General features: G+C 46.1%; 1 protein-coding gene across 1 annotated transcript in view; it reads right to left on the bottom strand.

Annotated features, from left to right (window-relative positions):
• Positions 1–6,618: 6,618 nt before the first annotated feature.
• The window catches only part of pde3a (phosphodiesterase 3A, cGMP-inhibited), a gene marked incomplete at both ends in the record, with an annotated part of 131,392 nt that continues 124,778 nt past the window's right edge, over positions 6,619–13,232 (bottom strand). The window contains 2 exons of the mRNA XM_080537499.1: positions 6,619–6,932; positions 7,574–7,868. Coding sequence (XP_080393625.1) covers positions 6,619–6,932; positions 7,574–7,868 — 609 coding nt within the window. The remainder of the gene's footprint in view (positions 6,933–7,573; positions 7,869–13,232) is intronic.

The raw sequence follows: 13,232 nt of genomic DNA, 5'->3' as shown, positions 1-13,232 counted from the left end.
TGTGGCTGTTTTAACCTTTTAACACCGGTGCCGAAATTTAATGCACACGTGCTACTGAGGTTGACGTCCGTGGTGTGGTCCTGGCATCATCACATGCTGTTTTATTACGAGAGGAAAATTTGCGTCTTTAGCATTTACGGTATGGTCGTCATTTTCTCAGATGTCTAGCATTTACCTGCCTTTCTTCTACCACTCTACAACCCTGGTTTCTTTTCAGTTGATACCAACCACTTTAAAAAATCATCAAATCTTTCATACCTCTCCACAGTCAAGTGGCAAGTGGGTGGCTGATCCTCTCCTATGGTGGGAGTGTGACCTGTTGCTGTTAATTACTTGTATTACACATACCACAGGTCTCAGGAACAGCAGGGTGGGTTGCTAAGCTCTGAGTGGCCTGGAGGTTATTCCATCAATGCAGCTAAAGGAAAACCCAGGCTTATTTTGATAAGTCTCTCAAGACTTCAAAAAAAATCCAGGCTTATTTTGATAACTCTCGCGAGAGTTATCAAATATAACCCTGGATTTTCATTTAGCGACGTTGATGGAATACCCCCCTGATGTCTAGAAGCCTAATGTCCAGCGTTATGCTCGTTGCCGGCCTATAAATCTACGGTTTTAGACAAATCCTCAACTAATGAGACGACCCCTCAAGTCTCACTTGTAATCCCCTTACATAAGAATACTTTCCCTCTCCTTTCTTCTCCAAATACAAGGGCACGCCCGACTTGTAATCGTTTATTAATATTCTATAACATGTATATAACATGTATATAACACCTTGGGACGCCTGCTTTTTCCTGTGTTGATCGAACATGGCTGTCATACTTACCCTTTCGACTGGTTTCCCTCTCAGAGTACCTTACCTTTCCATGAACTTACACACTGCCCTGGAAAGAGACATCATGTTAGCAACAGCGGTGTTCCACTCCACCTGTGGGAGCTGAGGTTTGAGAGGAGATACATTGCCAAGAATCCATTAAGCTGCCAAGAGTATTACAGTCAACTACAGGCAACAGGCCTAGAAAATCATCCTGTATGACTTGAGGGTCATGCTGTCTTGAATATGACTGTACTGTAAGTAAGGTCCTCCTACGCTAAGGACCTGAATCACGTGACATTTTGGCTCTCAAACGCAGAAGTATTGGCAATTAGTGTCAGCAGTAAGTGTTGAAATTATCACAGCGCTGGAGAGCTGTCTCTCTCTCTCTGGAGAGCTGTCTCTCTCTCTCTCTCTGGAGAGCTGTCTCTCTCTCTCTCTCTGGAGAGCTGTCTCTCTCTCTCTCTCTCTCTCTCTCTGGAGAGCTGTCTCTCTCTCTCTCTCTCTCTCTGGAGAGCTGTCTCGTGGGTGGGGTAGCGGAAATAGAGGTGTGTTCATGACAATGAGCAGGCCAAGTGCTATCAGATGCACAAGTGCACAAGTCGTGTTTGCAGTAAGACTAGTTCTTACATCTCTAACCATAGAGTCAATCTGTGAAGGAATAAACATATACTGTATATAAGTATATGGAGAGTCCAGAACATCTTCCCTTAGCTGAAAAATAATGATATTATTGTTTGTAGTGTTTGATAAAATTGACAAAATAACTGACACACTAGTACCACAGCATTTAACTCATGTTATTCAATATTCACATTACAACATCAACATTGTTCAGCTAGTGACAATTTCTAGTAATCTCAATATACTGTATATTTACTTTTGTAATACATTATACCAAGAGGCACTTACAATATGGGAGCTACAGCATAGTGTCTAAATTACAAAACAGTAAAAATAAATATCGTTTATCTAAAAGACTTTTGTTATCGTTGTAATTTCTTTTCCTTTTTTTGTTTATCTATACAGCATATATTTTGTACAAAATGGAACAATAACCAGCAATAAAATGAATATTTCACTCAACAAATATTGGTGAATCACACATTTCCCCATCCTATAGGTATTGCTACATGTGTTAAGTGCAAGATACTAGATAGAAGAAAACAATTATTCAGTCTGTGAAGTGCCGACTAATAATATATACTCAGATAAAAATCTCAAAAAGTCTCATTTTGTCTTGTTTAAGAAGCTTGTTTTGGTTGTCTTCATAACTCTGAATGTGGCTGATGATTATGGTAGTCAGACATAAATGTATAAATACTGAGACAGAACTGACAGGCGGACAACAGCCTCACCATAGGGCTGAATAAACACAACAGCCTCACCATAGGGCTGAATAAACACAACGGATGACAAGAGTACAAAGCAAAACTCTGAGGGACGACGTTTGGCTTCAAACTGTCAGCGAACCACTGGCGAACAGGCCTTACAATGCCCATGGTACCTCCTATTTTAGTGCTATGGTTGTTGTTGTTGTTGTTGTAGTAGTTACCGCCCATTGAAAGGTTGGGCACATCAAAAGGGTGGCACTCCAATATGAATTTGGCAACAATGGTGCACGATTGCTAGTCTGTAATCAATTGGCTCATGGCCTCATCAATTACTGAATGTCACGACTCCATTCATTCTTTATCTGTCTGTTCAGACACACGTTAGAATTACACATGACTTTAAAGGGGGTTGAGTCTACAGTGTGTGTGTGTGTGTGTGTGTGTGAGTGTGTGTGTGTGTGTGTGTGAGTGTGTGTGTGTGTGTGTGTGTGTGATCTTCCCCCTAGAGAGACAGCTTCAGAGCAAATACAGATCGTCTTGGCTCATCACATTGGGGTCACATGTGTAGAAGCATGAGAGCTCACTCACACAGCATTATGGTCCAGAATACACACTTAGTTAGATAGTTCCATGTGTGACCTTTGACCCTGGTGATTCCACAGTTACATGAGACTAAGCATAGCAGAAACCTTGACAGAGAAGCAAATCTTCTCAAAATGAGTGAGGAATCAAAACAAGTACATTCCGTACAGAGGTTCCCTTCAGACAAACCTAGGGCGTATTCCATCAACGTCGCAAAAGGAAAATCTAGGCTTATCTAGGCTTTATCTAGCATCGCGAGACTTGTCAAAAATAAGCCTGGGTTTTCCTTTAGCGACGCTGATGGAACACCCCCCTGGTGTGTAAAAAAATAAATAATACATGCAATAAAAGGAGGACTTGGAGGACAAAAGGTTTAGGGATATTTCTCTTTAGGCACACGAGAGGACTGTGGGGCTGAGCTGTCACACGTACACACACATGCACAAACACACACACACATGCACAAATGCGCACATGCACACACACACGCATACACACACACACACACACACACACACACACACACACACACACACACACACACACACACACGTGGAGGCCTCTGTGATGTGGCCAAATCACTAATCAGTCCATCTGAGAGGGGTCCCTGGCTTATACCACAGTTTTGATTAAGTCTCTTTGATTGCTTTTAATGTCAAGGACTGACGAGGAACAATGGCTGGGGAGGGTGGGGGGGGTGTTTGTGTGTGTGTGCGCATGCATGTGTTTGTGTGTATGTGTGTGTGTGTGTGTGGGGGGGGGGGGTGTATGAGGGGGTGGGTATTATTGTCTGCCTCTAGAAACTAGTTAGCACTGAGGGGGCTTGGTTTCTTTGATGATTAAGGGTTTGAAGTGTATCGGCGGTGCAGTGAAAAATCAAAGGACAAGGGAACTGCTCTGAAATGCTGGATCCCTGTGACCTCTCATTAAAGAGCTGGGCCGCTAAAGGAACTGTACTGTACTGAGAGTGCATACAAGTGCATACTGAATTCCCCCCCCCCTCTCTGTGCCCCCCTCCGTGGTGATAATATTATGTAACATAACGTACTGCATTATTCACAAACAATAAATAAATGAATTCAATATATGGACGCTTTGGTGATATTCCGTTTGAAGCACATTGGAGGTTACCAATTATTGAAGTAGTGATGTTCAAATCCAGTACTGTCAATGAAACCAGACGTTTCACAACATTACGGAGGGAACTTCTGATCCTAAAAAGACACTCCTAATTGCTTAAGGCTGTGTCACCTTGGTTGGCCCCCTGATAGAAAGAGAGAGGGGGGAAACGGGGGGGGGGGGGGGGGGAAGAGGAAGCAGGTTTTTCTGCTTTTTCTAATACTAATCAAACTCTGAGCTCCCAATGACACCTGACATCCCACTAAAATGGGTTTCTCTACGATTTGTTTTGGGAACTCAAACTTTATTATATAACCCAAAAAGTTTCCCTTTCGGGGCAGCCCAAATGCCCCAGATACATGTGTCAGTATTGCTTTTGCAGTTTGTACTACAAATACTTTTTTCCCCTGATGATGGAACAATACAACCAGCTGTCTCTCTGTCAACGGTGGAATTTCAAAGCATTTGAGAATGAATAGAGAGTAGTTAGTGAGATAGAGAGGCTTGGTAGTTGGTAGAGGATCACACACTAATCCCTAAGTTAAAGTTTTAATGGCCTTCAAAAAGTCACAGACCCCTACAGAGCCCATCAGTTCTACACTAGTCAAGACCTTGACTGATGTCTGATCTATAGGTACCACAGTGGCCAATAGACTCTTGTCTTCCTCTTGCCTTCCTACCCCGCACCTTCCATCTCTTCGTCCTCTCCCCCACCTCTCCTTTTCCTCCCTCATTCTCTTACTCCCCCCCCCCTCCCCCTTCTTCCCGGTCCCTCCCTCCCTCTTCCATTTCTTTCTGCCTCTCAATAGGACAATGAGGGAGGTTTCTCCCTCCCTCCCTCTCGCTCTCCATCACCATCACCATCAATCTGGGTCTCTCTGAACATGAAAGGGGAACCGTGGACAGATCGCCACGTGGATCTCACTGCCAGCCCATGTGCTAACTATGGCACGCAGACCCCTCCAGTTGTCATTTGAACAAATGGAATAGTCCCAAACATGCTCTGCCCATGTGACTCTCCAGGCACGAATGCTCAAAGGATTTGAATGTATTTCAAATACTACTTTGACCACACGGTCTGGTACACACAGATATTTCTACTTAGGGTTCAGCTCAACTAACACGATCATTCCCATTACCTAAAACTTTGTTTCAATGTTATGGTCGTGTAGACATCCTCTCTGTCTATGGTTGTGCTTTACTTGAGGTGGCAAGTCTGTCTACACTTCTGTCTACACGTCTGTCTACTGTGTCAAAGCGTTGGGAGAGGCTAGCTGTCCACGCAAAGCATCAGCGTGATGATAACTACTAATTACGTTACTAAATAAAAACAACGATGACTCCTCCCAGAACACACTGCATGCTTCAGAGTGGTTCCCTCTGTAGTGTGCATTACTGCAGGAACTCAAGAACAGGGAACATGTCAAATAAGAAAGGCAAGCAAAATACAAAAATCCTCCCGTATTTACAAAACAACAACAACATCGCCAAGACAAGTGTCTCCTGGCAAATTTCTGTATGTAAGAAAATATAACGATAGCAATGACAACCGAAAAAAACGAGAGAAAAAGATAAATCACGTCTCAAGGCTAAAAGCCAAGCGACGGGACAGCGACACCTTCGTAGGGGTGTGCTTCTGTGTGACCGTGTTAGCCCAGACCAGTGGAACTGTGTAGGTGTGTGAGACCGACTTAAAGAAGACACAAAGGGGCAGAGTGAGAGAAAAACACAGGGTTTTGGGGACATTGTGTGAAATGAAAAAAAAAGTGAAACACACGGTGTGCTGTAGCTAGGTACAGTATTTGTTTTTCCTTGAGTGAGTATAAAGCTTTTCAGAGCCGCAGGATTCTTTGTTACACTTCCCATTACACTTCCTTGGGATGGATCACACTGGAGCTACACTTCTGTGTGTGTGCGTGTGTGTGTCTGTGTGTGTGTGTCTGTGTGTGTGTGTATCTGTGTGTGTGTGTGTGTGTTTGTGTGTGCGTGTGTGTCTGTGTGTATTTGTGTGTGTGTGTGTGTGTGTGTGTGTATGTATTTGTGTGTGTGTGTGTGTGCGTGCGTGTGTGTGTGTGTGTTTGTGTGTCTTACATGCTGCATGAATGCTTTAGGCCCTCTCCTCATTCTCCTTCTCCCTGAGAACTGAGCAGCGCCACACCGGACACACAGCTTTTTCCTCCCCTCGCTTTCATCCCATTGTCCCGCATGAAGGAGTGCTTGTAGAACACACACCAGTCAGTCTGCTTTGTGCATGTTGGTTCTGGGTGGGGGGGGGGGGGGGTGGGGGGGGGGGGGTGGTGGTGGTGGGGTGACAGGTGGGTTGGGGACCACTGTCATGGCACTGTTTTGTACTGGTACAGGTGGGCCGAGTGGTACTGTTCAGTGGGCCCGTATTGCAGTGTGGGCGCCCGGTTGAGGAGAGGGTTTCTTTATTTTTATTTTTATTTTTTTTTAAAGGGGGGGGGACCTGATCTGATTTAACACACATGACACAATCCCCTCTTCCCCTACTCCTCCTTTACTCCTCCGCTCATTAACCCTATCCCCCCCCTTCATCAACCGCCTAGGGAAATCAGCCACTCAGAACCCCCCAACCCCCTCCCTCCACTCTGTTTTCTTTAGGCACATGTTTCCCCAAACGTCTACAGTGTTGTGTCTAAGTGATGTGCTGGCAACCAAATATCAGGAGTCTAGTTTGGATTAAAAGACGTTCAGACGACGTTCAGTCAGTTTCCTGTTCCCAAAGAGAGTTCAAAGGTCACCCTCTCACTCTGGCTCCTCCTCATTTCCCCCTGAAGTCTCTGATGAGGGGGTCACTTCCTCGTTCTCTAGAGGGCCCGTCTCACACCCCTCTTCCTTGCCATTGATTGGCTCTTCTTTGCTGGCTAGCTCCTCCTCCTCCTCGTGGATTGCTGCGATTGGCTCTGCGGAGGTGCCGAGGCAGTTAGGCTCCTCCCTGTCGGCCTGGTCCTGGGTCTCCGTGGCGATGACTCTCTTCCACATCTCGTGGTTCTCGAGGATGAGCTGGGTGATCTGGCAGAACACTCTCCGCCGACTCTTCTTCTTGACAACACACTTCTCTGAAAGGACAGAATAACATCAAATAAAATCAAATGTGACAACAACAATGTGATATATCTGTGAATCTGCTAAACACATTCTTTCACTGGTGTAATGAAGTATAAGGACATTTGTAATCACCCTGGGTGGCTCAGTTGGTAGACCATGGCTCTATAGTAGCAACACTAAGGTTGTGAGTTCGAAAAAGGTATACACTCACTGTACTTTAAGTCGCTTTTGATCAAAGTGTCTGCTATATGTCATATAGAGTACAACAATACTGTAAAGTGTGACTGACTTTATCCTAAGACCTTCACAGCTGAATAAATAAGACACAGTGTTTATGCAAAATCGATGTGCGTCGTACAGAATGTCAATATTACATGGCAAATCAATCCTCCAAACACTCCTAGTTGACCTCAGTAGCGGTCACGATCAAAACCAGTGAGCTACAGCATTCTCTTCCTTCTTCCTTCCTTCCATTTTTCTGTCTATAGATGAACCTTTCTTCCTTCCTCAATTCCTTCCCCAATGTGATAAATAAATAAACACCTAACATTCACTCATGCCTTAATTTTTTTGGTCAGATCACTCTGTCAGAACTTCTAGGACAAATGACATTTTAAATGATTATTATTATTCAAAAAGGCTGTGAACTTACGCGAGGTCTCAGAACTAGTGGACGCATCCTCCTCTGGCGTATCCTCCTCTTCCTCCTCGGTCTCTTCTCCGCCTTCCTCCTCCTCTTCCTCCTCCTCCTCCCCCCCCTCTCCCTCTTTCCTCTCTCGGTCGGCAGGGTCGACCCAGCGTCCTGGCATGAGCGCAGCAGAGTCGTAGGAGGAGCAGAGGGGACCCACGATGTGTGTGATGAACGACTCCTGGAGCTTGGCGAGCTGTGGAGCTGACCGGTCCATGAAGGGGCTGATGGGAAGGCCGAGGCTTGACTCCTCGTCCCCCTCGAGTGGTGCATTATGGGTACACAAGACATGGCCACACGTCACATACAGTTACATACATGGAACATATAACATACATGTACTGTACATACATAGCGTAACAACCCTGTATACTGTAAGATAGATAGATAGATAGATAGATAGGTACATAGATACTTTATTGATCCCCGAGGGGAAATTCAGGTGTACAGCAGCTCAGACCACAGGTCCTCTGTGGCTCAGTTGGTACAGCACTGCGCTAACAATGCTTAGATTGTGGGTTCGAGTCCCACTGAGACCACATATACTGAAATGTATGCACTCACTGCAATGTAAGTCGCCTTGGATAAAAGCGTCAGCTAAATGGCATATATTATATTATTATTATAATATTACAAACCAACAACAATAAAGTTACAATTGAATAATAGGCTAAAATAAAATAGATAAAAAGACTAAATAAATATAGACCAATAGACATTTGGGACCTTATACAGTAGGTAAGATTTAACATCCTCAAGCCTGACTTAGTTATTGCAGCAGGCACAAAAGATCCTGTGAGTACAGGCCCTGTGAGTTACTGTAGCCCTCTCAGGGCAGTACTGTAGCTAGCTAGAGTGGTCGGTTGGAAAGTCGAAGGTTGTGAGTTCGATCCTTACTTTGTTGCTCTACCCTGCTGTTCGCTAGAATGCATAATCATTATTATTATTATTATTATTATTATTATTATTATATAATCATAAATATTATTGCATGTCTTCTCTCGAGGTCTTGTTTAGGACTGTGCAGGCTTAAACGCTGGACCTGGACTGCAGCGGCCAAGGTTTTCCAGTTGCTATGGTAACCAGTGGAGGTGACATCAGTGGACTATACGGAATGTGTGGTGAGAGAGAGGTGTCACTCTGAAGTACAGGGTGGCGTGGGGTGGAGCGAGAGAGTGAGAGAAAGAGAGAGAGAGGTGCTACTCTGAAGTACGGAGTGGCGGAGGCGGAGAGGGTTGGGGGTGAATCCTTGAAAGAGAAACTAAGGAAACCCTCAGACTAAATTAACCACGATAAACGATACCCCCGACTGAGTTTCTTTTCTGAATATTGTTTACATTATTTTGCATTATTTTCATGAACCTTCGCACCCGGTCTGATCTGTTGTTGTTGTTGTTGTTGTTGTTGTTGTTGTTGTGTGACTGTCTGATCGGTTGTTGTTGTTGTTGTTGTTTTGGCTGTGTGACTGACTGATCTGTGGTTGTTGTTATGTGACTGAGTGCAGCTTCTGTAGTTGTGATCTGTTGCGTTGTCTCGATGAATGAAATCTGTCACAGATGACACATCTAGGTCATCTCCTCTTTGCAGTAGACAATAACACACACAGGCGCGCACACACACACACACACACAAGTACAGACACACACACACGCACACGCACACACACACACACACACACACACACACACACACACACGCAAAAGCACAGACATACACACACAGACATACATAGTGCCGGTGTCTGTGTGTTTGAGTGCTATACCCCCCAGCAACATGCCCCCCAGCATGTTTAAGTTGAAAGGGTACACTCTTCGATAAAATGGTTCCAAAAGGGTTCTTTGATTTGTCCCTGTAGGGGAATCCTTCGAAGAGCCCTTTTGGGTTCCATGTCGAACCACTTTTTGGTAGAACCTTTTTTCCAAGAGTGTAGAATGGATCATATCATTCTAAATGTCAAATGATTTTTCACCCAGTGCACAATACGGTTCATGGTAAATGTCCCAGTATAATCATCATGATAATTGCAATTCTCTACAAATGTTCTGAGAGATGGCATTTTGACGAGCATGAATTGGACATACAGTTGCTAGGTACACCACATACTCAGAGTCCCCCTTCCTGAGGAGTGGTTAGCGGTTGCTAGGCACTATGTCTGTCTCTGATCAATTAGAAGCGCTGTCTGTTTCTGTACAAGTGGAACATGTGATTGTTCATTGAGTACATGCTCAGCAAAGGAGAAATCTCATTGTACTAACCGCTCCTTCTCAACTCAAACATGGCTCTTAGTACTACATGTGTTGGTGTATGTGAGTGAGACATTGAGACATAACCAGGTTAGAGAGAGCTATATAGATTGAGTGCTATATACATTGTGAATTGAGTGGACAGTGTATGCAGGTGGAGTGGAGCATGGCTGTTTGAAGAAACCACAACAATAAATGAACACACATGTTATGGAAGTGTCCTTCTACTAGGACACATACAGTAGTACGAGGATATACAATACATGGCAAGTGTTTCCCAGTGTTTCTCAGAGCCACTCACAAAGCGGCTTGATAATGTGCTTTGACTTTTTTTTTTTTTTACTGTTTGACCTTCCATGGCTGTAATACTATCCATGTACTTCCATGGCTGTAATAGTATATCCCCTTTTGTTTGAGCTCATTGTCTAGTTACGTACAGTATTTCCTCTCTGTTTTTATTTGTATTTCCTGTATAACATATTGTAACGCATCCTCGAAATAAAGTTAGATTTGATTTGATTCATAAGTGTGTAGCAGAGGTGAATTGCCTGCTGGGGTACATGAAACTGAAGTGTCGCCCTTGGACCTTGAGGATGGTCTAATTGCAGATGCTGTGCTTGTGCTTGGGAATGCTCATAGATAATAATGATCGATAGTTATGGAGATAGACTCCAGTTCTATGAGTGGAGCGGAGCCCCATAGGGGAGCTCTGCTCCTATTGGTTTACCCCACTACCTAAAGTAGCCAATGACTGAATTTTTCGATGCCTGCGCCCGCCCTGGGGTGCTATAAAAGGGGCGTCCTTCGATCCCTCATTCTCCCAAACATACAATACAGCCGGGTTTGAACAAGTCGAAGTGGGCCAGCAGCCCTATAGACTCCATAGAACTGGAGTCTATCTCCATAACTATCGTTCTATATCGTGGAGCTCCGCCCCATAGGGGAGCTCTGCTCCTATTGGTTTAGGCGGAGCGAGCGAGGCCAAATGTACCCCCACTGAGACTATTAGTCAGAAATCTAATCGCCTCGCAAATCCAATGGGACAGCCTCTGCTTCGAGAGTGGTGCCCCGGCTTTCTGTCCGCCGTAGCAGATCAGAAGCTGGGGAGAAGATCTCAGTCCTGCTGTGCGCTTCACATTGTGCCAACGCGCGCACCGGACATAGACAATGTAAACGCCTCTCCCTCTCTCCGTCGTGGGGAGGAGGAAAAAAGGCGCTCAGTGCACAGCTCTGAACCCTAAACCCACGATTAACCTTAGGGATAAAAGCCGGGTTAGGGCGTAACACAGCTTTTGTTTCGTCACCAGATATGATCAAACAATCTGCCCGTGTCGAGAGAGCGCATAAATCACTCACTCGCTTAGCCGTAGTCAAGGCGAGGAGTAGACTCGTCTTGAGAGACAATAAACGCAACGACACAGTGTCAATGGGTTCGAATGGGGGCACGCACAGAGCCTCTAGCACAATCGACAGGTCCCATTTTGGCATTAGTGTCCTATGAGGAGATTTTACATTGAAAGTGTGATTTAGTCCAGGACTAGGCTTAAGCCTTGTCTGTGAAACCGGCCCTAAAACACTGTTCTAGCTTCACTTCGCTTAGGCTACAACCTGGTAAAATCAAAATGAACAAACAATGTGGTTTTATGAGAAGCCTACACACTCCAGTCAAAAAACGCTTAACCAGCGAATGACTGAACAGTGTCGTTGTCGCAAAACCCTCATGGCAAGCTGAGATGGCAGCCGCGTAAACTTTAATAGTTCCCGCCGCCAATCCCTTGTCAAACAGCGACTGTAAGAAGCACAAGAACGTTTCGACCCGACAGCAGACTGGGTCAACGTCCTGTCCCTCACACCACTGTGTAAACACTCGCCAGCGCGCCGCATATCCCTTTGCAGTGGATTGCGCGCGCGCACTCTGAATGGTCTGAATGACCGCGTCTGTCAGACCCCTGCGTTCTAACAAGTCCCTCTCAGTAACCAGGCCATGAGGGGGACCCCCATCATAGGTGGCCCCCTCACCAAGCCTCTGGCTTGAGAGAGTGCATCTTGTCGATGAGGTATGGGCCATGGGCCCTCTACCAACATCTCCATCAGTTCCGGAAACCACGGGGCTCCGGGGCGGTCTGGGGCTACAAGAATTAACTCTAGCCTCTCTGACCTCACTCGTGCCAACAGTGGGAGGATAGATATCAGGGGTGGGAACGCGTATAACAGGACCCTCGGCCATGGGTGGTGTGCGAATGCATCGACTCCCAATGGCGGGTTGTCCTGTTTGCGCAGGGAGAACCAAAGGCGACACTGCGCATTCGTCCGTGACGCAAACAGATCCACTTCTGCTTGCCCGAACCGTGCCCAAATCAGAGACACAATGGAAGGTGCTAACCTCCAGTCGTCGTCCCTCGGGCCTCCCCGTGATAACAGATCTGCTCCTTCGTTGAGCAGACCTGGATAGTGGAGAGCTTTTAGCGAAATCAGGTGTGTGACAGCCCACAGCCATACGTACATCTGTCGCTAGGCGATGAAGTGACGCTGAGCGTACTCCCCCTTGACGATTGATGTATGCTACTGTTGTCCTGTTGTCGGATCTGACTAACACGTCCAGATCCTTTAACACCGGGGCAAAATGAAGTAGCGTTAACTTGACCGCCTCGAGTTCCAGCAGGTTGATGTTGTTGTGAATCCCTCATCGGCTCCGCCCCCTCCTGCCTCGTTGGCGCTCGTTGAGCCTCATCAGGCTCAAGTGGAGACAGCTGGGTCCAGCTATCAACTCAGGAGGAGGCAGCCCTATAAGAAGCCCCAGAAACCTTCCTCCGACGCTTGATTATTTTGACCCATGTGGTTAGTAGTTTGGCTCTCCCTGTTGTCTCTTCTCGTTCAAGTAGTTTCTCTTCAGAGTTTTGTTTGTTTGTTATTTTGCTAACCGTAGTTGTTTGCTTTGTTGATCCTCGCTCCCCAAAGGAACCTGCCTCCCCCTGCCTAGACCTCCTGCCTGCCTATCGACTACGTCTCCTGCCTATGTCCCTGCCTGCCTAACGACCACCCCTCCTGCCTATGCCCCTGCCTGCCTACCGCCTACTCCTCCTGCCTAACCCCCTGCCTGCCTGCCGCCTACTCCTCCTGCCTAACCCCCCCGTCTGCCTGCCTGCCGACTATTCCCCCTCTCTGCTCTGGACTGGTTAGCAGGGTTCAAGTTATAAGATGAACTCTGTGGGGGTCTCCAAAATAACAGTGCGAAATGTTCTCATGCACGCGCGAATCATGCCCACACAGCGATGGGACTTACAAGTTTTAATTAGCTATAGGCAGTAGCGGATTAAGGTGGTCAGTCCTTTGTGTGAGGACCCCCCGCCCCCGCCCCCATACACAAGCCTCCCCCCTCC

Source organism: Nansenia antarctica (genome assembly GCF_963989245.1).
Source record: "Nansenia antarctica genome assembly, chromosome: 8".
NCBI lineage: Eukaryota > Metazoa > Chordata > Actinopteri > Argentiniformes > Microstomatidae > Nansenia > Nansenia antarctica.
Note: the sequence above shows the minus strand (reverse complement) of the source record. Positions and strands in the feature narration are given on the sequence as shown.